The 27,689-nt window shown below is 40.9% G+C and overlaps 1 protein-coding gene across 2 annotated transcripts in view; it reads right to left on the bottom strand.

The window, feature by feature from the left end:
• The window catches only part of GLI3 (GLI family zinc finger 3), a 211,373-nt gene that overhangs the window by 35,217 nt on the left and 148,467 nt on the right, over window positions 1-27,689 (bottom strand). For both annotated transcript variants that reach the window (XM_054160988.1, XM_054160989.1), the window contains 4 exons: window positions 20,418-20,619; window positions 4,800-5,016; window positions 3,248-3,361; window positions 1,838-1,978 (listed from right to left, as the gene is read on the bottom strand). In XM_054160988.1, the coding sequence (XP_054016963.1) occupies window positions 1,838-1,978; window positions 3,248-3,361; window positions 4,800-5,016; window positions 20,418-20,619 (674 nt within the window). The remainder of the gene's footprint in view (window positions 1-1,837; window positions 1,979-3,247; window positions 3,362-4,799; window positions 5,017-20,417; window positions 20,620-27,689) is intronic.

Raw genomic sequence — 27,689 nt, 5'->3', positions numbered from 1 at the left:
TGCCATTGTGCAGAAGGTAAAAAATAGGTATTTTTTTCAGAGCAGCCCTGCTGCAGGCCCCTTGTTATAATAAGTCTGACTCACTATTAAAAAGAAAAAAAATCACACCAGGAACAACAAATGCATTTTTTATGAAAAGTAAACCAACCAGACTCTCACACTGCCAATGTAATGCACCTGACACTACAGAACGTTAGCTATTAGCTGACACACGCAGTGGAATTCGATTCAATTTTATGTTTGAAACGTCAAAAAAATCCTCCTCCTTTTCTTCATTACCAAGGGCACCTTCTTTCTGAATGTCTCTTTTATTTCATGTATTTTTGTGTGAATGACTTATTGTCATGACTGGGATTATTTCTGAATATTGAGAAAAGTTTGTCAGCCTTACAGTTCTTAGCAGCCACAAAGACTGTGCCTTTGCAGAGCCCCTGATGATGTCAACTGGTCTGTTTGCATGGAATCAACTGCAAGACTGACACCTGGTCCCTTAAATGTGTCCCAACCCTTTGCAGCAGCCATTCGTATGGCATTGCTGCCCAAAAGGACACTGTGGCACACTAAGAGTCTCTCCACACATTTCATTTTGTCCTAATAAGGTGTTAGGGAATTTTTTGCGCAAAATGTTTTCAAAGGATTTTTAAAACACCTCTAATTTTGGCCATTCTTAGAGGTTTTGAGAGTCCATGAGTTATTACTATTATTATTAGTAGTAGTATCATTGTTATTATTACGGTTGTTACTATTACTAATAATAACAAGGACCTGAAAAGACATCTTAATGACTAACTGCAACATCAAGAGGCTCTGACACTCCAAGCAACTGAAAGCTGGCACTGCTTTGTTATAGGCAGCTTTGCAGCATGAGTTTACCATTTTGGATAGTGTTTGGAAATAGGTGGTGGGTTTTTCAAATGTATTTTGGGTGGAAAAGTACATTTTCCAACAAGATATTTTAGCAGTAGAGAGGCCACATTTTTGCAATAAATTCTGCATAATCTCCAGGGAAGTAAAAGTTTTCTGCAGTGAATATGACCCTGACACCCTAGTCATTTGCTGAAGATGTTCCTCTCTAATCCATAGTAGGAATTCCTTTTTGGTTTTCAGAATATTTAGTATGTTCTATGACCCTGGTAATTAGCAGAGGTGCTGCTTTCTAAGGGCGTTGGAAATGCAGGGAGGATTGTACTTGTCAGATGATATTCTGGATTTTGATCTTTCATTTTCTATCTTACAACAGTGTGAAACAGTAAAAACTAATTTGTTTTGGAGAGGAATTAAAAACAAGACAGATACTACTTCCTGGTATAGCATAAAAAAGACCACAAGGTCTCCTTTTGCTAACAAGACTGAAACAACTCAGCCTCTGTGTATTCAGCCAAATAACCCCCTTCAGTTTACGCACAACAGTAAATTGATACCAAAATCCCACTCTGGGAGGGGGAAGAACTCCCCTCACCCATTTCTACTGTTACAGTCACTCTGGGGAGAAAAGAATCAAACTTGGCTAAAGGTTAATAATAATTCATGTCCAGCTTACTATTACTCAATAACTATCAAAGTCTCTAACTCAAAATAGCATTTGCTGGCTTACAGGATCAGAGCCATTACAATCTCTATTGAAGACTTTATTGAATTTTACACTAAGCTTTAGCTGACTGAACAGGTCAAGCACTGTGGCTCCAAGTTTTCTTTATTCTCAGAAACTCATAAACCCCTCTCCAGTTTGCAGCACTGTTAGCTAAGAAACTTGACTCAGCACAGGGTCAGAGAACACAACCTCCATGAAAAAGGTCACGTAGTTTTAAAACCCAGTTCCTGAATACCATTAACTTACATGCACTAGCTGTTCCTGAGTGTCAAACTCCCGGGAACAGCCTTCCCAGTGGCAGTTTGTCTCATAGACCACTTCAGGCTCCTGTTTGCTTTCATCTTTGTCTCCTTCCTCTTTTACCAGGGTCATTCCTTCTGGCTGTTCCTAGTGAGAGCCAAAAAAAAAAACCAGGGGTGAGGAGAGGAGAGAGGAAATTCTGAAACTGAGAAGGAAAAAACATGAATAACTTCAGCATTCAAAGAAAGATGATGTGGCTGTAAGGGGAAGATTATTTTACACTTACTTCACTATGCCACTCCATTCTACAAAACACAGAAGCCCAAAACAGACCTGATAAGCCAGGCCATCTGCAGACTATAGGTGTAAAATAAACCTTTCCTCCCCAGAAGTACTCATTGCAGAGAATTTCTTTAAAATTTAAAGATTTCTCTATGTTTCAGTTAAAAGCAAACCATAAAAAGTCTTTGCTTCCCTCCCCCTACATTTAAGCAGCCTGTTACTTGCATGCTTGCCCCTCATTATTCAGTGGCACTGCTAGAGAAAAAGGCACTGCTCACTACAGTTGAATTAACTGGAATTTGACTTTAGTACTAGGGTTAGACATCAAATGGATCACCAATAATCCAAAGTGAGTTTTCATTGTTAATCCACAAAACAGTTTTGCACACTAAAACCTTTCAAGGGCAAATGGAAGTTTCAGGCTGCTGGTTAGTCTGTTCTTGCCCATAATTTGTGCACAGAATGGGTGAGCAGGGCCAGAGGCTGTTTAATTTGGGGATTTGACTTTTCACCTTCAGAGCCTCAAGGTGCCTCATTCCCCCCAGCTGGTTATTTGCTGAGGGTAAGAGTCAGATGCTAGCGGAACCATTTGGTTCAGATTACGTACTCCTGCTGAAGGACTCAGCCAGACCCCTGCGCTTTGCTTTCATGGATTCACTCACCAGACCGAGGCCTATTTCTCATTACCCCCCAGTCGCTGTAACTCAGGAGCTGCTCTGCTAAAACCAGTGGCAAAACAGACTGGAGCCTGATAGTACAGTGCTAAGGACTGGCAAAAGTCGTGGTGGCCTAAGTGTTTTTGCTGAACAGAAAACACCTTCTTCGCGAAGAGCTGGATGTCCCTCATTTGCTTTTCCATGGTGAAGAGGGTTGAGCACTCTCTTGACTGATCAGAGGCACTTCTCCATCAGCCTCCTTCCTCTCTGCACTCATTCTGCAACAGACCCTGCATCCCAGCAGCCCCTCAATGCTCATTTACCCCTTGTTGCCCTGAACTGAGTCTCCTTGTGTGCGTGCAAGAGATGAAGAGCCCCACAAATGCAGAAAGCCTGAGAACACGTGCTAGAGGCAAGATGCATTTTCCCTCCTTAGGCAGCAAGATGGAAGTCCCGTGAGTGTGACCCTCTGTCCTACCTGCATGCTTCCTGCCCCGGGGCTGGGGAGGTCCTCATCGGGCTTTATCTTGGAGCGCTTGTTGTGCATGGGATCTCCAGTGCTGCTCACCGCAGATTCACTTGTGGGTTTGTTCTGCTGCAAGCAAGGTTGGGGATTTTTTCCCCCCAAAAGAAGACAAAATTAGATTGTGATAAATGTGTAGCCCCAAACAAGGATACATGGTATCTACTCCACAGCTTTATTTGGAACAGCTACACTGTTAATTACATTGGATATGCAATTACACTATGCTTCAATTGTGTAATATCAACTTGTAGAAGAGCTGCACCACTCAACCTTGTAACAGAACAGGGAGGGAAGAAGGGCAGTTGAAGAAATTCCTTGCTACAAAGCAATGCCGGTTTTGTCAAGCCAGGGAGGGGTAGGAAGAACTTGATTTTCCACACAATGACAACTTCAGAAAGGCAGCTTTCAAAAAGCAAAATCACTGTGTGCTTACTCAAATGAACACAAGAGGAAGATGGGCTTTTTTCACACTCAGAGGAAAGGTTTTGCACTTAACCTCTGCAGACAAGATCTGAGCTCTTTTACTCCATTTGTCATTATAATGGTAAAAAGCAAGAAAAACTGAACACTGGTGTGAGACTCAGTCAAAAAATCCTAGGTGAAGTCCTGAATTCTTCCAAGTCAATAGCAAAACTACTGCTGACATAAACAAGCCAGAATCTTTTTTCCCCTCTTGCTGTGCTACACTGAACACCATTAGCTATACCTGCAAATGGATCTTGTAGGAATCCTGAGATCTTTTAGAGATATCTGAACTTGCATGGACCCCACAAAAAATCAATATGCTTCCTACAGCAGCATGCTCTGCTTCTACAGTTGTAAAAGCTAGCCAGAAGATAAAGAGCTCCCAGACTGATAAATAACCTATCCTAGGTTATCTGAAAACAAACAGCACTAGTTAATAACAGACAAACCATGAACTGTGATAAACACCACATTATGGGCCTGATTCATCACTGTGCACCCTCAGTTTCTGAGAATACTGAAATGATTAATTCAAACTTAGTAAGTCCAATTTTGCACAAATTAGAGAAAAAACCACCTTCAAACCTCTGCACTATCCTCTATTGCTCACAGACTGAGCTACTCACTTAGTGTTACTCCTGTTTGTGTCAGGAGGGCAGGATATGATCCTGTGGATATTCTAATCAGTCTAATCCAGAAGTGAAGCTGCTAAACTTTAAAATGTCAGTGTTTTGATGTGGTTTTCCCCTTTTTCTTACTCCCCACCTCTATTAAGTTTCTGTGCAATGTCCAGGAGACACAGTTTGGGATAAGAAGCTGCTGCAGCCCAGTGAAACACTTAAGAGCTTGTGACCAACCAGGAACCACATGTACACTCCTGTGATTTATAAAAAAAGAGACCGCAAATGCTATAGCTGTATGAAAACTGTTACCCAAGGGTCTTAGTGAGAGTGGTTATCAATTGCCACTGAGACAAAGTAATTTATTTCCTTTATCTTTAAATGAATGGAGTGCAAAGGTTTCTTTTGTTGTCTCTCACCTGTGTGGACTCGGATGGTCCAGAGCTGACCTGGACAGGGTTCAGGACACTGGGGATGCCAGGAATAGGTCTCTGGGTAGGAAAAGTTGGAGCAGGGTGGATGAGAGGAGGGCTGTGTCCAAAGGCTGAACCTAGGGTTTGCTGACGACTTATAATTTGCTGATGCATTTGCTGGAGGGATACCGGTGTAGGAGGGTATGTGAAACTCAGAGCAGGGCTGAATTTGGGAGAAAAAGGAGGGAAAAGGGAGGAAAAAGATAAGGGTCATTACAGTGTGGAACTGACCAGATTAAACCTTTAAAGCATAGTTGATATATTGTCATTAATTGAAGCCAAGTCCCTTCCTCCATCCCACTCACATTTTTCTGATGATAAATCTTGGTTTTAAATCCACAGTTGGCCATATTTACCAGTGAGTGAAAAAAAGATTCCACAAAACACAACATTTTCCCCCTAACATTTACCGAGGAACCGCAGAAAGCCAACCAAAATAAGATTCTGAAAAACTGAAATAAAAGGCAAGTAGTTCAATAACAGCTATTTATTGCAATAACAAACTTTATATAAAGAAAAAGAATGGGTGCCTACATGCTTTATAGTACTTTTATTGATAATGCAGTTCCCCTGCGTTCGCGTGTATGAAGCAGTTCCTTTAATCTTAGCTCATGCTACGCTCTTTCATATGTCTCTAGATCTTATTACAAGAGGAGAGAAAATCAATTGGTTAAATGTGTTCTGAACACCATGCTTGTCATATCACTCATTTGTTTGCAAAGATGGAAAGCTCAGTTCATCCAGAATGTCACCTAAAGAATTTCCATCAGCGCCGTTTGGTTACAGAAACTGATGGATTAACCTTTCCCCTCTGAAATTGGTGATCAATGAGTTTCAATGTAGAAATATTCCAATGGGAAAGAACTTCTCCTTCTCCCAGTTAAACAACATTAAATGTCTATTAAAGCCCATTATGCATGTTAATACCTGTCATCACTTCATTACTCCACAGTATTTCCCAGACTACAGTGACTTTGGAGGAAATTACACTGCCAGCTCAGGATCTATTTTTTGGGTAGTGCCAATGCATTCTTTGTGTCACTCTTGAGAAACAATGGTGTGGAACTAAAGCTTCACAAACAGGAATGAGGTTCTCCTGTAAACATTTGCAAATACCTTACAATCATAGAGGAGGGGAAATAAAGAAGTGGTGGCTTGTTATTGGTGGTTTGTGTTTTTTTTTCTTTCCTTGAAAAATGAAAACACCAAGCAACCAAATTTAAAAAGGAGAAGTGGAAGCATAGTACCTTTTAAGAATCAAGGCTTCTTCTAATGTCAAAAGGATGGATTTAATCCAAATTTACACTCTGGAGCCTTAATTGCTATTGCTGTTAAGTGCATTAACTGAGAATACTGTGATACAAAAAAGAGCTAAAATAATTTCAACCATTTTAAGCAATAATTCTACAGAAATTCTGTGTTCCTTAATCTGACTACACATTTTGACTGTTTGACTACAATTCATAAAGAGACAGCCTCAAAGTGATTACATTACTATTATTCCTGGTGAGAACTCTGCATTACAGTAGTTTGCCCATTTAGAACAGAATATCATTAAGAATACCCTGGGAGAATTTTACTGGTCTTTCAGAAACTCTCTTTTCATTTTGCATTGTATTCTTTTTAATAGAGGGAGGCAGAAACGTAGTGAAAACAGTAATTGTTCACAGCAAGAGTTAGGGAGAAATCAGTAATAATATTCAGTTATTGCAGCTCTATAGTCCCTGCTAGTGTTCCTGTAAGCAACCATGAATGATTACAGCACGACTTAGCTAAGGTAGCCACTATGGATGATTGATAGGACATTAATCAAAAGATGCATATCAGGCTCAGAATTTGTTCACAAGCTTTCTTCTAATAGCTGATTTCATGTTCACTGAGCTCTATGCCAGTTTGTTCAATTTATTCTTCAGTGTACAAGCCATTCATCAAAGAACACAATGATTTAACACCCCTTTTCCTTTTTAGTGAACAAACATTACTAAGTGTAACTACTCTGGTCTGTTCATTAAACCCCACACAATTACAATGTCATACATGAGACTGAAACAATGTCCCCTCACTATACCCCAGAAGTTTTTGCTTCCATATATATAGAAACGGTGAGTTCACCTCACGCACTTCCAACACTAGACAGCACCATCCTGAAGATGCAATTCCTGAATTCACCAAGACCAACAAATGAAACAATCTGGATTAAGTATTTTATTCTTTGTGAGTGGTTAATACCTAGGACATCTTCACCCTTCAGCTGAGCTGGTTCAAAAGAAAAAGTGAATTGAGTTCATTGGGAGCTCCAAGCACGCAGCACCCTTGGAAATAAAGCTTGTTTTTTCCTGTTCTAAATGTTAAGAAGAGCAACAATACCGAGCTTTGCAAGTCCAGGTTCAAACCTATTCTTCACCACAGTAGAAAGACAAATTTCTGATTCAGCCACAAGACATGACTGACTTAAGACCTCAGCTCATTTATGTCACTCCTCTGTGACTACAGTTCCATAAGCACCTGCATTAGCATTAGTTTTTTAACCCCTCCAAAGCAAGAGCATGAAAGGAAATCCTTCCCAAATAGTGCAGGAGGGCCAGGAAGGAACTGCTATGATCTGAATATATTCCTATCTCACTAGGAGGCTGTTGCAGACAGGCTGAGAAGCCTAGGGCTCCTTAGCCTGGAAAAGACTGAGAGGGGATCTCCTTAAGGCTGATCAGTATCTAAATGGCACCATTCAAGAGGATGGGGCCAATTTCTTTTCAGCGGTTCTCAGTAACAGGACAAGGGATAACAGGCACAAACCAGAACACAAGAAGTTCCACTTTAACATAAGGAAGAACTTTCCTGTGAAGGTGATGGAGCACTGGAACAGGCTGCCTAGAGAAACTGCAGAGTCTCCTTCTCTGAAGACCTTCAAAACCCATCTGGGCACTATCATGAGCAACCTGCTCAAGGTAAACCTGCTTTTGCAGGGAGATTGGACTGGGTAATCCTCTAGTCCCTACCATTCTGTGACCCCATGAGTTTGCACTTACATTTACTGGAGTTTGACAATATTCTCCACTCAGTTCCGCCAAAGATGGGAAAAGATTGCTTTATCAAAAGGATACTTTTGGTCAAGCACCCATCTTTTGCATTTTCTACCCCATGCAGAGCAATACAGCCTCTACACCACTCTCATGAGACCCCACCTAGAGTACTGTGTCCAGTTCTGGAGCCCTACTACAAGAAAAATATAGACATGCTGGAATGTGTCCAGAGAAGGGCCATGAGGATGACCAGAGGGCTGGAGCTCCCCTCCTATGAATTGGGGAGGTTCAGTTTGGAGAAGAGAAGGCTCCGAGGAGACCTTATTGTGGCCTTCCAGTATCTGAAGGGAGCCTACAAGAAACCTGGTGAGGGACTTTTTAGGTTGTCAGGTAGTGACAGGACTACAGGGAGTAGGTCCAAGCTAGAGGAGGAGAGATTTAGATTAAATGTTAGGAAGAAGTTCTTCACCATAAGGGTGGTGAGACACTGGAACAGGTTGCCCAAAGATGTGGTAGAAACCCCATCCCTGCAAGTTTTTAAGGCCAGACTGGATGTGGCTCTGGCCAACCAGACCCAGTAGAAAGTGTCCCTGCCCATGGTCCCTTCCAACTCTGACAATTCTTTGAGTACAAAAGGTGATGATGCCTCCCAAATCTTTCTAACTAAAAGACAAAAGTAGTGAGATTGACTGCAGTTATGTGCCTTACACCAGAAGAGTGCCAGCAGTTAAATGTTAAGTGTATTTGCTGTTCCTATTGCTATATAAATGGCTTCTGTCCAAAGGACAGATTTTGCCTCCTAAGAGTTGTCCTCTTTATATCTCCTTTAACATCATACAAACCTCCAGAAGGAGGTTGCCAGGGCAGGCATTGCCAACATCTGTCCAACCTGTAGTGCACAGCAGAGGACACAGACATCATATAAGCTAGTTGCTCTCCATACAAAACAATGGCACCTGCAACAGATGCATTAAGACACAGATGGACAGGTGTCCAAAGGAAAGGAGGAATCTTTATTTCTTTAGTATCTTTCTTTTGCCCCATGGTCAGCAGTAAGGGCTGAGTCTGTGGTACTAGGATTTTCCTACAGAGCCAGGCAACCTGCACTTCATTCCTTCTACCTCCAAACTTCAAACATCTCAAATGGAAATAAAAAGGAGTTGATGAGGGAGCAGAGGAATAGCCAGCACAGCTGAGGCGAGTACTCAGAAATGTGACAATAGTTCAGCCACCAGGGTGATTTCTTAAATAGCTCAGATATCTGCCTTCAAATAATTCTCTCCAGCTGTTTCTGGAAACCTCTTCACAAGGCAAGATGACCTGGCTGGGTTTAACGTCACCTGCACGCAAGATGCTGTCACAGGGCAGGCTGGATGGTTTTTCTGATCTGAAAAGATCAGAAGGATGTGAAGAGAACAGAAGGTGGCAGGTCTTTCTCTACCTTTCAGAAACCATTCAGGCTGCTCAACAATAAAGTTGATGTTGTGGGCCAAAGAGAAGAAAAAGAAATCAAAGCTCACAGCACTGCTGTCAGGGAGTGTTCTGCTGGAAAGGGGAGACATGGATTCCTCCTATCCAAAGTTTTTAATGCACTTTGTTCAATAACTTCAATTCAGGATGAAGAATCCCCATAGCTCAGAGTTCCTTCAGACCTCATGAGATCCCCTTGCCTTGACCAGCAGCTGTATGCCCCCTTGTTGGCCCCACCAAGCTCACATTGCTTTCTAGCCAGGAGGCCAGCACTAGTAGGAATCGTGGGTGGCAGCACTACCTGGCCTAGCCCTGTGGATCCAGCCACGTCTGCTTAGAAATGTGCACCAAGATGGCACTGCTATCGCTCAAATTCATGCCCAGAAATGGTAAAGACCCAAAAGTAATACTTTTGAAAGGCCCAAACTACTAAAGCCAACTAAGATGTTTCAAAAGCAATGAATGGTTTCAGAGGCCTCAATTTGCATCTTGCTTCTTTTAAAATACCTTCAATGGGCTGCATTTCAGACAATGGGTGCTCAACACTTCCAAATGCCAGAAGAAGAACACAAAATGCCTGCCCCAGTCTTTCACATTTTCCAAAACACCAGTCACTTCCAAAAAGTCTTGGGACTCACAGAAATGTAAGTGAATTATGAATCTTCTGCCACCTACCTATCTTCTGAGAAATGAAAATCTACACCACTGGAGGGAATCTGATTTGTATTTCTGTTGAAGACTTTAAAAAACCCAAACCAAGTAGGAAAGGAGAAGAAGAAAAAGATGAATGAATGTGAGACCACTAATAAACTACATGCAGGTTATCTTTGCAGTTGTTGAGTTTTATGGGGGATAAGGGTTATAAAGAACGTGTAATACTTCTGCTTAAGCGTTCAATAACTCATCTGTACCGACAGAAAAGCCCATCAGTGATATCATTTATTTTTCCATACTTCTTCCATACTTCTGCGTCTGTCAGTCTGTCTGTCTCTCTCTTTCCTTTCTCCCCTGCAAAGTCTCAAACTCCCTTCACCGGAGGTAAAGCAGGGCAGTGAACTGCATTGCAATTACATGAGCACATCAAATTTTAAGGAACAGACTTCAAGAAGAAGAAAAACAGACATTTAATCAAAACCAAACTTTGTGGCTACTTTGCGGCTGTCCTACTAACAAGGTCATTCAGTTTCTGGTCACAGCTGCAGAATTTACTGCAAAACAGCTGTGAATCCAAGTCAGGAAAAATCTTGCCTCTACATTGCATAGGTGTGCCTAAGGAGTCAGGCTGACACAGAGGTGCCAAGGAGATTCCAATTTTATGAATACAGAATCACAGAATGGTTTAGGTTGGAAAGGACTTCAAAGATCATCTAGTTCTAACCCTACTGCTATGGGCAGGGACACCTTCCACCAGGCCAGGTTGCTCATCCATGAGTTTTCTTCACAAAATCCTGTGAAGATATCTTCCCTGTATCACAAGCACGTTTAATTCTGCAAGATTTGATGCATGGAAGTCTTCCAAAAGTAATCAAATGCTTTGTCCTTTCTGGTTCTCTTTGTAAGGTTCTAGGAAAAGAGCTTGTCAAGCGTGTAAACTAGGGCCATTCAATGAAAGCCACAGATGAAGTACTTAAGAGATTAAAAAAAAAAGCCTTGGTGGATTTCTGGAACAGCGGCCCCAGGAGGCAGACATAGCCAGGAGGCTCATATGGGATGAGACAAGTCCAAAGACAACAGGTCCATAAAGAAATGCTAAAAAGAACAATGAAAGTCCATGCTTTGGGATCACTAATCTGATGATTACTGAGAGAACAAAAGCCAGAAAGCAGGTGGGTTCCTGTGCTTCTTAAAGAGCACCACTGTGTGCACCAGCAGAGACAGACTGTGAGGAGACAGATTTAACACCTCTAGTTTGACTACGGTGTGACATTTCTTACAGTTTAAAATCTCTTCCTTTTTATTTTTTTTTATTATTATTATTTGAAAAGGGCATATTTGCCTCTTTGGGATAGAATTTTTTAATTCATACAGAAGCCTGTTATGTTTTAAAGTTCTCTTTCCTATCCTCTATCTTAAATCTTTCCTACAACAGTTCAAGACCAGTACTTTGTTATTCTACCCAGCACTCATCATGCATCTTCCCCTTTGCAGTTTCCTCCTTTCTTTTTGCTTTTGAATTATTTCTATACTTGCTCCTTGTCCACTCTACTCATCTCTAACCTGGACAAAATAGATCTCAAGCTTGTTTTAACTCATTGGTATAATTTTGCAGACATCTGATCACTTCCCCAAGAAAGATGTAGAGTAGGAAGTCAATGACTTCGGCTTGGATGGGACCTGGGGGAACAGCAGCTGGGAACATCACATAAGAAAACCATCTCCTGTCGTTTGAGTTGGCAGAAACAGGAATTCATGTATGCTCTTTGTAAACAAACAGGAGTGAATAAAATAGAAGTTTCCAACTCTGTCATCTGCTTCTCTCTTCCTGATGGAAACAACCTGCAAGACTGACTGTTGACAAATTGCTGAGGTCACAGGAGTGACAATGCACTCAGCAACCTCACAGCCCCAAACAGATTTGTGAAATTCTTACTGCTTCAAGGATCTTAGTCTCAAAATGAAAACCAAATGGTGTTATAGGAAGGCAGACTTTAAAAATGCTCTTTTTTTGGGGAGTATTTATCCACAACATGTAACATTTTTAGTGATAGGAGTGTTTTGCTTCAAATCCTCTTCCCTCTACTTTCTAACCAGCAATGCTGAGCTCTGAGCAAACCATACATACAAGTCATCAAGCTGTTTTTACAGCTTGTCACTAAGTACAGGGGAAAACAATATCAAACTGTGACTATGGAACCAGACCTGTGGTGTGATCCTAAAGGCAGGTGTGAGACCTGAAATCCTTTTGAAACCATTCTTTCGAAACTGACCAAGTTTGACAAACATCCCTCTGCATTTGTAACGCTGACACATTTCATTAAAAGTCACTAACTTAGAAACATCTAACTGAATTTGTAAAAAGCTGTATCTTACATGTAATAAAGTACAGCATATATTATACTAATTTTATTTCCAGTTTCCATCAGCTAACAGTCATCATTTTACAACTGCATTTATCTCACACACATCGTCGTCTTTTTTTCCCACTTTTCTATTACCAGTTTAAAATTAACAGGGTCTGTAGTTTGTACTTTCTCCTCAGCTTACCATATTATCTATTCTGTTTCATCTGCTAGGCTAGGTGAAATTTTTCTTCATGAATACACTGCAATATGCCACAGCAAAAATGGGATAGTTTCACTGAGAGCAATAGAGCCACACTGATTAACTCTATGTGCTCAGACAGCACTGACAGCTTTGTCCTCCTCAATGGGATACTCCTTCAGGTATCCTTAGTATCCTGGCTGGACTTTGTCTTAACCTTACTCCACCTAATTAATTTATGCTTCCTCCATGCAAGCTCGTGGCACTTCTAGTAAACATCATTCTGAAGTAAAATATCTGTTAAGCATTTTTGGGTTTCTAAAACTGTATCATTATTTACATGCAAAGTGTTAATTAATACTTGCTTTTAGGGCCTCAAAATGAAGCATTAAATGAAGTGTTAAACTCCAGCACATTTTCTTAGCTCAATATACAGAGGTAAGTGCTGGTCTCTTCTCACAGGTAATTAGTGACAGAACAAGAGGGAATGGCCTCGGGCTGCACCAGGGCAGGTTTAGGCTAGACATTAGGAAAATATTTTTCACTGAAAAAGTAGTAAAGCACTGGAACTGGCTGCTCAGGGAGGTGGTTGAGCCACCAACCCTGGATGTATTTAAGAGTCGGTTAGATGTAGCACTTAGTGTTACGGTTTAGTAAACTGTAGACTTGGTAGAGTAGGGTTAATAGTTATGATCTCAGGGGTCTTTTCCAACCTGAATAATTTCATGATTCTAAACTTTCCTGGAATTAATACTGCACTGGATCCAATTACTTTACATTCTTTGAGAAACCCTAAACTAGTATGGAGCAAGTGCTTCAAATTGACTTTAATTACAATACACATTTAGAGGCATACACACACGTATATCCAAGTGTGATTAAGTATCTGTACATGTAAATGTGCACACAACATGTGACTGCATAGTCTATATTCTGTCTGTTGCTTGACCTCCAACATTCTACACCTTCTGAAGGCAGAACTCCTGCCTTTCCTTGGTGAAAAACATCTACCACTCAAACACAAGATGCAGGAGCTCTCCAAAACAATCTCCCTGAATGTCACCATCTTACAGTCTCCATGGGCTTTCTATAGGAGGCTGACTGGAGAATTACATTTCAACAGAGCCTGGATTAGATGCAACTTCCTGTAATACTGACGAATTTCATTTTTATTCATTTTATAGCACTTCTCTGCCATTCACACATCTTGAAAGAGGGTATAAAATGAAGCTATTATGGCGTGATAAAGCATTATATTCCCTTCTTTAGATCCACCATACACAATACAAGACCAGGGAGAATGAAGCCCTGTGCTGCACACATGTGACGTGTCTAGCTACAATAGGACCTGTTTCAGTGGGGTTACACCTGGTCTGAATTCAGCTCAGTCTGAACTGCACCGAAGTCTTCATTTACAACATATTACATGCAATTAACTAGAGACCTTTCGATGTAAGGAAAGCTTTCACTCTCAGTTTTGCACCTGACAATAAAGCAGCTAAACATCTGTAATGCTAACAAAAATTAACACACTTTTTATCCTGCTCTATCACAATGGAGTAAAATACTGCTGTATATATCATGTTCTACTTTAAATGTGACCTTTTTAAGATTAATTTCATTAACCAGCTTGTGATTGTGTCCTTTTGCACATATTCAATTACATAAATACATAGACTTTACACAGTCTAAAACAGAAATCAAAGGCAAGAACGAAGTAGCTGGCTTTTAGTGTAAGTCAGATACAAAGGCTCAGAAAGGGCCTTCTGTTTTTTAGGGCACTTGTCAGCAATCTGGGCATGGAGTTGAGCACCAAAAAAAAATGAAATCTACATATATGACAAAATTCTGTTGAGCAGCATGGTGGAGAGCTAAGAGGCTATCTTTAGAGCCAAGCATGCTAGATGAGTGAGCAATGCTGATAGCAAGATGCATATCGACACCAAAGGGGAGCTGAACCACTCATAGGCTGGCTCTAAATTAGCTGAGCCAACTCACAAGACGCACTTGCTTATCTCCATGCAGAATTCAGCAGAGGAATGAAAATTTGATCAATGTGAAGCTATGGCAAAAGTATGTTAAGACAAATAGAATGGGAAACAGAACACAGAAAATCACAGTGCATTTGAATTACTTGTCCTCTTCGGGAATATTATTGAATGTAGGAGAGGGAGGCTGTTTCAGACCGTTATCGGCAGAAATGACAATGCAAGAACTCTCTAAAGAGCAGACTGAAAACAACCATTTGCTTCAGAGAGATGAATAAGAGAAGACATAATAAGAATATATAAAATATTGAATAAAGAATGAAGACTGAGAACATGAGGGCTCCCTTTCTTATAACTATGAGACATTCTGTTAAATCTGGAAACTGGCTAATTTAAGCCTGATAAAAGGATACTCTTGCTTTTTTGAGACGGTGTATAATTAGACTGTTGGGCTTTCTGCTGGAGGCAGTTTCACTTCTCTCTGTGATAACCTTGTATTTCATTTGTATACCTGAACTCTGCTTTTATTTTTCTCTTTGCTTTTGTCTTCATGTTTGCCAAGGGAAACTGGAGAAATAAATTAATACACAGTCAGTTGTCTTTAGATACAAAGCAGTTGAGAAAGGAGGGCACTGACTAATTATACAACAAATACTACTCAAGGAGCTTTTATGAGATGAGGACATCGCTGAGACTCCAATATCTGCTTGCAGAAACACAGCCTTGTCTTCATCATTGATATTAATCCACTGCTGCTTACACTTAGCCTACACATCTGGCTATCCCTTTCTAGTGCTCTTTGTGAAAAGTACCCTCACCACCATTCCCTGATGCTCAGCTTCAAGTAAGCTCAGTGCAAAGTGACAGGAGCCAGAACAGTCAGGACCTGGCTGTAATTAACCACAGCATGTTAATTGTTCTTTCCTGCTCTGATGACATCAGCGAAACAGGGGCAGAGCCTGGGCAGGGGAGGGTAAAGTGTTCCTGTGCTTTCTCAGTTTCTTTCAAATCTTGAAGTAGATCCCAAAGGGTTCCTGTGCTCACATAAAACTGAATTTTAATATGTTATGAGATGGCTAAGGTCTATTCACAGATAAATCTGCCTAGACCCAGAGAAAGTCTCTTGTAGGAGGTGGAACTACTGCTTTAAACACCTTGTAGCTGACAGGGGATTCTCCTGAAAACTGACTTTGTAAATCTGGTATTGCAGCACTGCTAAGGGACTAGAAAAATACAGAGGTTCTGAATTTCAGATCATATAAAACACGAAGTCGCAACCTCCTGTGTTTATTAAAGACCAGCTAATCTTTTGTAAAGGTTTTGAATCAGTACTCATAATGTCATGGGATGTGATTACCCCCCTATATTCACTCTAGGCCATGCTGCCTCTCAAAAAGAAGTGCTGCTGAAGTGTGAAGTCTAATAATTGTCACAGGTAGCAGACATAACATTAAGTACATCCTGACAAAAGATTAATAGCAGGGGTGCTGCACTGCAGGAATGAGGCAGGTAACCAAATGAGTAAATGTCAAATGAAGGATTATCCTCATTTGATGCCATTTCATATGCCTCCTTGCTGCATAATCTCTCCCACCTGAGACCTAAACCAGGTGTTTTCAAATGCACAAAGTAGAAACTCTACCTGGTGTGCTAAAGGAGATCCACTATTAGCTGTCAGCAGGAGAGACATCTTCTTTTCAAGTATGCAACCAGCAGTCAGGATACAGCCTTACACTGCCAGCTGACAATGACAAAGTGCGTGCCAAGTCAAGCCCTATCTGGATTGTGTTAAACTATTATTACTTATTATTCAAACTGCAGTACTACCCACGTCAAGGACCAGAGCACTTCTCTGCTTGGCTCTGTAAAAACAGAACACAAAATGTGGCTCTTTTCATTCAGTTTCATCCTCAACAATTCACAGTGCTCATAGAGAGGGTCCTATGTTGAAAAGCTATGTGAAGGTCAGGATTCAATTCTTTAGCCACAGCTTGTACTTTTTTCAGCTAATGTATAGTGTTGGGTTTTATTTTGGGTTTTTTTCCAAAGGTGCCACTTCTGCTAAGAAAGTGTCTGCAGGACACTTTTTGAGCCTGCAAAATCAAATATACCAGAATTAAATCTGCCCATCCCTTTGTGTACTGCCTCATCAATGTTAAAAGTTATAAGACCATTCACCCCTTTTCCCCCTTGCAGGATTCAGAACTTATTGAGTGCACAGGATGGAAAATAATCTTCAGTGAGAGACCTTGTGGCAGGTTTTCTCTTCTTGCCTAGCATATTGCCCACAGGCCATCCTTCCATGGTATTTAAACCACCCGTGAACGCATAATTACTGATACCCTCCTGAGCTTCTCTACCTTTCTCATCGCTGTATAATCTAAGTGCTTCCACAAAACATTAATGCTTTCAGCCTCCCCTTGAGGTGAAGGGGAGGGGCTCATTTTGCACAGGAATATGAATCAAAGAAAGGTGAAGGTAAACAGTGCCACTCATTGTGGTTGCCCAATTTCAGACATGGAGACCAGATCTCCCAGGTTCGTTAATATGACACAGTACATGAGATGTCCAAAACAGCTGTCAGGAGTGTCAAGCCATGGCTGTGAGCAGCTCAGTTTCTTTTCAGAATTAAGCAAAACCGTGTGAGACTGGTGGTCACTTCCAACTAGCTCAGTTTGCCCAGCATCAGGCTGGCACTGTGCTACAAGTGCAGGGTCTGTGCTCTGGCCATAACCAGCCAGGTAAGAGGCTCCTGGCCCTGATCTGCCTGGATCAGGTGAGGCCAGATCCTGCAGCTCTGACTGATCCAGAAGATGCTCAGCCTGTGTATTGAGGCAGGCAGGGCCCTTTGAATAAAAATACTTGCAATCCTTTAATTAAAGATGGCATCAAAGCACAATCACAAGGGGGCAGTACCTTCATTCTCCTCAATGATTGCCTTTTGCAGGCTTTAGCCTGCAGATTTTGCTCTCTTCTAATGCAATCCTACGGTTTGTGTTACACAAAGGCATTTTGTCCCAGCCTACTTAACCTAGACAGTTCCTGGTCTGAGTCCTGTCTCCTCTGAAGATTGCTTTCTTTTTCATAAGGCTGTTAGGGCTGGGCACACAGCTTAGCCTCCACAGGCTTCCCAAGGAGGTACTAGCTTAACCAGAGAACTGCAGCAGCAGGGAAAGGTCCTCCTTCCTCTCTGTGGCCCTTGGACTGGAACATGCTGAATACTTAGCTTGTTTAATGCGTGCTAATAGAAACCACTTCAGAAGGGCTTGTCACTTGGTTTGAACAGGATGATTTATCAACAGCAAGGATCACATCTATAGCATATAGGCAATGTTCCTGACTAAATTTAGCCTCTCATTGAAAAGGTAGCAAGAGCGCTTTTAGTTTGTAGAAGAAAGACTCTTCTCCCCTAATGATGAATTAATAAGTCTGGTGATGGCTTTTGGAAATACCCAACATTAGATCAGGTATCTGCCACAAAAGCCACTGCCAAGTGTAAACAGATTGGGCTAAGCTAAAAGTGATTGGAAACAAGATCTAAAAGTTGGATTCTGCAAAGTGAAACACAGTTAATGCTACTGATGTTGCCTAAAATACAAATTCTTCCTGTCTCACAATTCCAGCCTACTGAACCATCTTCTGAGCCATCTTCTTGCAGCAACTCTCATGAGATTTACCTGCAAGTTTCCTGAAGCTGGCATTTTACACTAGGAAAAGTCTTTTTACACTTCCATCACTGTTGCAGGCAGGGTATTAAATGGGATGAGCCTGCAGTTTGGTTTGGTACAGCAGTTCCTGTGCTGAATGCATTCTTTAGAATAGAGTCAGTTGCAGTAAATTAAGTTTTGCTGATAGTCTTGCTGCTATTTAGTCTTGGAATTTATTAAAGCAATGTGGCTGGGGTTTAATACTCTACGTCACTGTTTATTTTGGTGCAAATTTACAGACAAGTTCACATGGGAGAAGTTAAAGGGTATCAACAGAGGTGATCTCCAAAGCTGGAACAAGAGCTAGCTCTCTCTCTTTCCCTCCTTTGCACTGGGAAGACCAGAGGTGCAAGTTTCCAACTTTTCACATTAATAAGGCATTAAAAAAAAAAAAAAATCAAAATTGTGACATTTTGGATTATGCATTACTGGAAAGTATGACCAGGAAGTGCTGAAAGCTTCAGTGAACCACAGGCTCAGTTCACAAGCCTCACAGTTTTCCTCCTTAGCATCTTTAACTTATTCCAGTTCTGCAACTGCCTTCAACAAAACTATTCATCTGACTCTGGCTTTGCAGGGATGGCCTTTAGGTTTGTGATTCTGCGTCTCAAAAACATATACCAACTACTTCCAGATGTGGAGGAAGAGTAAAAGGAGGGAAGACTTAACTCTACTGTAGAGACTATGCCAACTTTAATCACTATTTGTTTTACCCAAGTTACAAGCAACGGAAAAGGAGGTTAATCACTGAAATGCCATCCCATCTTAATGACAGTGGGTATAGTATACCTCTATATAGTACATGTATTTAACAGATGTGGTTCCAAGCTGCTGCCAGCTATTGACATAAATCATATTCCACACTATGTAGCTTCATAATTAAGACTGTGGTTACAGAGATGTATTGCAGGGCTATGATATCATACCTGTGAAATACTATCCAGCTATTCAAGTACACCAGAGATATGAAACATGACTATTTGAAAGAAGTGCTTAAAAAAAACCCAACAGCACTTACACTAATACCAAATATTTACAGTGCTGTCACTTTCAAAGTCTGGTAGGCTCATGATTGCTAACACACCAGTCACAGGCCCCATTTTCTTCAAAAGTGCAAACCCCTGTAGTCAGTTTTTGAAGTTGTGTGTGTGCCATTATTGCTGGAGAGACATTTGAGCCTTGCCAAACCTGGATCTTTTAGAACTCAAGATATTGCTGTGAGGACTCGCTCCTTTGGCTCAATGCAAATTAATGGTGGAGGCTGCTTTTAAGGGAACTCATCAGCACTATTTGTTTCAATGTCACAAATGCAAACCCATTATTTTCTGAGACTTTGGAGAAGTAGGAAGTTTCTTCTTTTTTGGCATACCAAAAGGGCTTTTCTCAGTGAACATATAGCAATGTCACTAATATGAGGATGTTCTGCACTTGCAGCTATTATTTCTGCTGCTTCTATTAATTGTCTTCCTCTCCCTTTTTTTTTTACACTTGATTCTGTTCATTCTCCCTGTATCCTGTTCTTGCTTCCCTTTCCTGTACAACTTCTGCCCATCTCTCTCCTTGCCACTCTGCTCTTCTGCCTCCAGAACAACCATTTTTGGCTGATTTAGTGAAAAAATCAGAGCATTTTTGATGATACTGGATGGTAACTGTACTTACCTGCTACAAAAAAAAGAGATAATATAGCCACAAAAAGCCTGATTGTTCAATCTACAAACTGAAATATGAAAAAAATACTTGGAGGTGAATACCAAAAAGTTCTTTCTAGCCAAACACTAAAACTGAACAATACCACACATCTGTGCTTTAGTCTTCGATGACTGTGATGCAGGCATGTTTCACTGCTCATGATAGCTATGGCCAGAAGAACCCAAGTGATTTATGTTACAAATCTATCCTGGAGCCTCTCTGAAAACAGATTCCTGGCACGCATGATTACTCCTGGTCAGGTAGAGTATTACCTGCCCTGGACAATAATATGCCAAACAAAGTCCTTTGTGGGTATCTTTCGGAGCAAGAGAAAAAAGAAAGACACTCCTGTGACCATACATTAAGAGACTGTAAGACACAGATACTGACAAACCCAAACAGAAGATGTGAGCACACGTTCACATCGGCCTAGGTGTGTACGACGCACAAATGAGAACATACAGGACAGGTACAAAACGCTGTTCTTACCTTATTGCACTTGCGGATAAGTGGCCATAAGAACCACTGGCTGAGGAACTGCTACGAGAATTATTGAGAATTGTGACCAAGGAATTCGGAGATGTCCGGATCATGGTCTGAAGGTCAAAGCTGTGGTCAGACAGGGGGGATATGGACAACGTACGCTTTCGGCTCGGTCTGGCTGACAACCTCGGACTCGGAAACCTGGCGCCTGTTATGTAAACACAAATAATTATCCACCAGGGTACTTAATCGCATTTATTTGTTATCAGTGATGGGTTGAGGGAGTCACAAGACACCAACACGCTGTGACAAGCCCACTCTCTCCACTTGTGATCTACTGGCTACGATTGAAGAAAATTAGGAAGAAAAATCTATCTTCCTGTGGCTTACCTCAGGGGAGCTGTTTATTAATGTGCAAGCAAAATGATAAATTGCTAAACAAAAGGAAAAGACTTTTATGAGTTATCCCTCTCATTTCTGGTGATTTATGAAGCTGATGGCTTCTTAGACATTCACATCATTAATTCAACCATGAGCAATGAGATAGCGGTTCAGATCCGGGCTGCCAGCAAACCCAAACCCACATCACTTTAATACACACAGCTAAAGCTAACCCTGTGAAACACAATGCAGAAATGAAGAGGCAGCTTCTCCTTTGTTGACTCTAATTGTGCCTGGTCAAAACCTGATGCCAGACTAAAAATCAGGACTGGAAAAACACTATAAAAAGTCATTCTATCAGCAGAAGTCAAATTGACATTCACAGTGTTACAGTAAGAGACAGTAAGCCTTATTTGAATTTGTCCAGGATCCCATGATATTCTTGTGTTGGGGGTGTACAGAGGCCTACGACTGCCAAATTTCTTTGAAACTAGAGATTAAGCTTCTCAAAGCAGCACCAAGAGGTCAAGCATACAGATACCATTTAATAAAGATGTATTGTATTCCTAAATGTTCTCTGCTTCTCTGGCAATCTCCTCCTCCCCTGCTCTATTTTACCATGCTATCCCAGCTCTCTGCAGTCTTGATGGAAGATGTATCACCTTAAATGCCTACCCTTTATTTAATTATTTTCTATCTTGGTTGAGACCAAAAAGAACAAGCTTCCCCACTGTGTACTGAACTATTTGCTTTCACAGTTCTGCTGCTTCTACCTTTTTAATCCCTTTAACTTGTAGGAAAGGACTGATTCCTAATGATCCCAACGGTCAGGGTCATGCAGGTCTCAGGTTTGATGCCTACTTTACAGCTGCTTCTCCCAGAGTCCTTGACATTCTCTGTAACTTCCTAATAATTCACAGTTGGCCAGAAGTCTCCATTATAGGTCTGCCTTTCCTAACTCTTCCTTAAGTCTTAGTGCCCACTACCATTTTTCAGCAGAATATTTAAGTTTATATGTCTAACATTAACAGGAAGAGCTCAATCAGACTCACCTCAGGGACAGAGCTGGATCAGAATCTGCCACTATGTTTTTCTTACACAGCTGAGTAGGTTGCCCTCTTTTGCTGTGTGTGCTATGCAAGATTTTCATCTGGTATTAAAAGCTGTTGTTTTGTTGCTGCTGTGCCTGTGTGAGCAAATCTTCCCCCATCCAATCTGTGCTCTGAGTTGCCTCAACTAGCCAACATAAGTGTCAATTCTCTTCAACATCTGGCTAATACAGAGGCTTTTTCCTTTGAGCTTTGTCTCCTCAACAGGCCTTAGCCTGTACTGCTTCAGTGAATATTCATGCTCTTGATTCATCATTTAAAATTTAGGCATAGCCATTTATTTCTTCCTGAAAGCTATTACATGTTGTTTTATGTAATCTGTTTTATCTCCTTTATATGAGCTTGCTATTGTACTGTGTCTGCTTGATATTTTATTAGTGCTGTGCTTTGTGCCTCTCAGATATCTCAGAGATCTTTTACTTTTGCTAAAATAAAATACAGCAGTGACCAGCAGCTATAAGGAACTGCAACATATTTAATATGGAAATCCAACACACATGTAAAGGTGAAACAAAAATAGTAATACTTTGTAGTTATGCCTTTCATCTGTAACTCTTCTCTGCTGACTCCTCAGCCAGCATGAAGGAGGATACCACCTCTGAAATCTGCCTCAGCTGAGGATACAATTCAAGTGCTTTAAGGTGAATAAACTCTGTTACTGTGCTTTTATAAGGAGATAGCTAAGTACAGGCACTCCTGGTTAAACAGCAAGTGAAGGGGGACAAGGAAGACCATCTAGATACTGTCTGACCAGGGAAATGAGAGGTCACTCAAGCACTCCTACCACCCTTCTATGTGCCACCAGCCATCCTGATGGTGTGCTATCTACAAGGGCAACAGTTTGCAGTTGTGTGACTATTATGATGAGCCTACTGTTTTCCACAAAAGTGATGAGCACAGACCTCACCGTGCCAGCAGAGATGCTCAGAGCACACAAGCACAGCTTCCACTCTTTTCATAAGCAAGACCTAGTCAAATTTCTGCGACATGCCACCGATGGCTGTGTAGGAACAGATTCAAATGGGCTTTCTAGAAAAAATGTTTTTGAAAAAATAATTCTAGTGGATCTAAAGTCCAGTTCTGAATCCAAACAACCATGAAGAGTTTGTCACTTATTTGATAAATTCATTACAAGCCTGTAAACATGGACTGATGGTTACTGATGCTAACTAGGGAGAGGGTGCATTAAGGCTGATCACAAAGTGGAGCAGTTGTTAAGAACACCAGCATCTGGGCATCCCTCCTTTGAAGCTAGACTGGGCAATAAAAGCAGGAGATGATAGTTGCGCTTTGCTGCTTCTGCAGTCAGACACCACTTAGTTTTGGTGCAACAACTGCCCAAGCAGATTCATTGGTGCTCTAGCCCACATCTCAGACTGGACTGAACAAACACTGTTGATAACTCATCATAGCTCTTGTGATTTTGCAGAGCAGCATGGTTGCCCTTGACAGATCACACAGCGGGGCAATTTATACCCCCTGTATAAACTGAGGTGCCTGGCAGATCCTCAAAAACCGCAATGACTTGCTTTCTCCTCCTCCTTGCCTTCTCTGGACTGAGCCCATCTCGTTTATCCTTTGCCTAAGTCATGCTATGCATTTTGTAAGAGGCCCCTCTCGGCCCACTGCTCATTAAATCTCCCCCTTGCTCACCATCTGCTGCCAGGGCATCATTGTCCCTGGTCTGCAGGGAATGCACCAGATCTGTGGCCAGTGATGGATCATAGAATCAATAAGGTTGGAAAAGACCTCAAAGATCATCAAGCCCAACCTGTCACCCAAGACCTCATGACTACTAAACCATGGCACCAAGTGCCATGTCCAATCCCCTCTTGAACACCTCCAGGGATGGTGACTCCACCACCTCCCTGGGAAGCCCATTCCAACAGCTAACAACTCTCTCTGTGAAGAACTTTCTCCTCACCTTGAGTCTAAACTTCCCCTGGTGCAGTTTGAGGCTAGGTCCTCTTGTTCTGGTGCTGGTTGCCTGGGAGAGAAGACCAATCCCCTCCTAGAGACACTCTTCCCAGCTGTGAGGGGTAGAGCTCTGGCTTCAGCCACACCATGCTGCAATCCTGTGCTGCTGCTTCTCGCCCAGGTACTGCCTGTTTCAGGCCCCACCTAGGTCTGGGAATGGGGCAGTCCTCTCCATTTACCTGGGATGGGAACAGCCTCCTAAGGGGTAACAGTCTCCTGTAAAAAAGAAGTATTTCTGCTTCACAGCAGGAGCCAATGGCTGAGGCCAGGCAAGAGCTCTGAAGTCTGACCACAGGAGAAGGGGATTCACTTCAAGGGAAGCCACGACTTTCAAAACTGAAAATACAATTAAACGGAATTACTGTATTTTCAGATCTTCTTGGTTTAATTAGGTTTCACATGCCTAAAGAGCCTTAAGCATGAGCTGACCACACTGCAGGACGTTTGCTAAACTATTAATTCAAAATAACATTGGTCTTAGTATGTTACTATAAAAAGGAATAGGTCACAATTTGTCAGTGCCTCTGACTACTGAAACAAACTTCTCAGTCTTGCCCAGACATTTATTTTAAAAACAAACACTTCAATATTTATTTAGCAATCTGAGACGTTCATCTGCTCACAGTATTCTCCCACCAAAGCATTACATTCCCTACTTGATAATGCTTCAAAACCAAAATAAAAAATACAGGAGCACTGACTCACTAAAAATCCCTATACCTCTGTGCAAGTGCTGGAAAAAAAAACAAATTAGCTTTGGCAAAGCATGCAAAGAGAAGCTGAGAGTGAAGACTTGTTTAGGAATATCACCTTTTTGGAGCAGACATGCTAGTACTAAAAAGTCAGTAGTTGATACTATAGACTTGAGAGTGCAGACAAAAAAATCCATTGCATGTCAGAAGCAAAGATCTTATTCCTGGGGTGGAGATCAATTCTAAAATAACAGATATCTATCTCCATCATAAATTTCAAAAATTGAATATGCCATGCAGCAAATTTGCCCATGAATTTGATTTCTGAGTTGAAGTTTTTAGCATTGCTTAATCATTCATAAGGCAATCTTCAGACATATATCATTTATTCTATCCCTTTAAATCAAACTTCATCAAACCTTTTTTTTTATCCCATCCCTTTATATCAAACTTCTTTGAACCTGTCTCAGGCACTAGTTTTTGTGAAAGGCTGTGAATAGAGAAGTTCCATATTTTCTTTTCCACATTTAAGCTTTTTTTCCCTTTCTTTTCCTTCTGATTTCTGCTCACAGATGTGCAAACTTTGTTTTAATTTCATAAGAGTTTGTCATAAATTGTCTTAGTTTTCAAAACAGTAAATCTATCATCGGTATGAGAGGAAAAGGAATGGCCTTGATACCCCACCCTCACTCTTCAACTGTGCTTGAAAATCAGAAATGAAACGTAGTCCAAAGCTTCTCACACAGGCTTAACTCTTCAGGCTGGCTGAATTCTTTACAGCAGTTGGGTTGCTGTTAGTGCTTCTAATGCCAAATAGGGTAGGTCAATGCTGACCACCTTTGAAAAAGAAAAACCTTCCAATTCTGAGTGAGCACAGGCAAAGTTAGTCAGAGTGAGAATATTAATACTCTCAGGGTGACTAGAAACCTCAGAAAACACATTGCTTGCCTTCCATGGAACACAGTTTAAAAGCAGAATGAAACATATTCTCCAAGTGAAAAACACAGGCATCAAACCCAGAAGGCCATGGCTTGGAATTAGGTGCTTGAAAGATAGGTTTTGCACACAGTATCTTTAGAGGCACAACAAGGAATGTCAGTTGTTGGCATCTTCTCCCCTCCAAGTTACTCTGATGTTATACTTAGAGGCAGCAGTACATCTAATCCCTTTACATCAAGCAAGACAGGAAGACTTGGTCTCAGATTCTGGCCACAAAAGCTTTTATAGTAGCAAATAGAATTCTGTTCCTCTTTCCGTGCCACACAGGACAGGGCGAGTTAAAATGATAATTAAGCATTCCACAATATATTAGACAGTGATGTTCAGAACTTCAGGAAGTCTAGTGCTCTTTAGGCAAAATTTACCTTTCTGATTAATGTTTCTCCCACTCCTATCATCTCCACTTTGAAATCTGTTTTCCAGTACCAGAGAGCAAAACAAAAGGCCCAAAACTACACAAACTGTATGTACCATGCTATTGTGCTCAGTGCAAGCTGGTGCTGGAATTTTTATTTGTACTACAGGAGAGGGCAGAGATGCCAAATTACTACATTAGATGCTGTATAAACACACAATTAAGAGACAGACTTGCTTCATGAAAGAAGAACAATGCCTTGCTTGTATCTGTTTGGTTGTTGTGTGGAATAAATGAGCTGCAGCCTTTGAGTGAGTTGATCAACTTGCTCAGAATTTGACAGCAGATAATAAGGGAAGCTACCACATAATAAGTGAAGCCACCAATTTCTCTCCTGTTTCCTTGAACAAGAAGGGGCAAAGGCAAAAGAGGACTTTAAGATCGCCATAAAAAAAAAAAAAAACAAAGAAGAAAGATCCAAACAAATGGCAGTGCTTTGCATTGATCACTGTACTTTGCTATTAGATGCAAACATGAGCATTCATATTATTTATTTTCCAAAGGCCTTAATATTGGCTTCCTGCTAATTGTTTTGTTCTCCTTTCTAATCTCAAACTCTGACAAAGACGAAAGGGGTTTTCTTTAGCATGATGAATGATAGGACATTCAGATTTCTACTTAATGACAATTAATTTACTGTATAACCATGCAACTTAGGATAGTTTTAATTAGTTTTTACAAAGTAAAAGGGTAACTTCATACTCTATTTAGATAAAAGCAGCTATTGCCTGACTAAACACATTCTCATCAAATACAGAAGGTGAGCTGAGTGACCCTACTAGGATTCACTCTTATTTTAATTCTCTGTTTACTGTTGAAAAATAACCCATTTGCATAATAGTGCTACACAGTTTTTGTCTTTAATTCTGAAATAATCCCTAATTGAAAAGTTGCTGCTATAATGAATCTCAAATGTGTGATCTTAATTTTTTAAAACAAATACAAAACAAATTAAAGAGTGTATCTGAAATACACCATAGCTAAAGCTGGTGACAGCAAATATCCCTCTTAGAGATAGTGTTTAGGCACCTTTTATGAAGGGGATGAAGTTATGGGCACAGGTCAAAACATTTTCCCTCAAGTAAGAACATTCTTGGGATGCAAAAGCTTGCAGGTCTCTGTGGATTATTGCAGAGTACAGAATTGCTTCTAAAACATAAAGGTCCTTTGTGCAAATACCATCATTTATATGACTACTGGAATGCCTTCTGTTTTTGTGAAATTTCTTGCTTACATCTGGGTATCCATATTCCTGTAGAGTGAATAAACTCAATGAAGTCTGCATCCAGTTATGTGGTTTGGTAACGCTACCTACACACATTTAGAAACTCTCTCCCAATAGGAACCAAAAACATTGGAAGTACAGAATGTATACCCCTCCTCATTGCAGGAGGGTTGGACTAGATGACTTTTACAGGTCCCTTCCAACCCAAATTAGTCTATAATTCTATGATCCCTTTACTTCAGTGAAGTTGTGCCCATTCATGCAGGCTGGGGATTTGTCGTTGCAGCTGGAAACTAGCAGCAGATTTACATTACCAGACCAATGCATAACAGAGTTTCCATTCTGCAATATATTACTAATATGCATCAAATGCATTAGTAGTGTACCTTGTCTCCCCCTATTCTTCTCAAAACCCAAATCAAGAAGTATCATATTCTTGAGGTTTCAAGCACTGAACCCTACACATTCAGTTCTGGTTTA

The sequence above is a fragment of the Dryobates pubescens genome, chromosome 4 (assembly GCF_014839835.1).
Source record: "Dryobates pubescens isolate bDryPub1 chromosome 4, bDryPub1.pri, whole genome shotgun sequence".
NCBI classification, from domain to species: domain Eukaryota; kingdom Metazoa; phylum Chordata; class Aves; order Piciformes; family Picidae; genus Dryobates; species Dryobates pubescens.
Note: the sequence above shows the minus strand (reverse complement) of the source record. Positions and strands in the feature narration are given on the sequence as shown.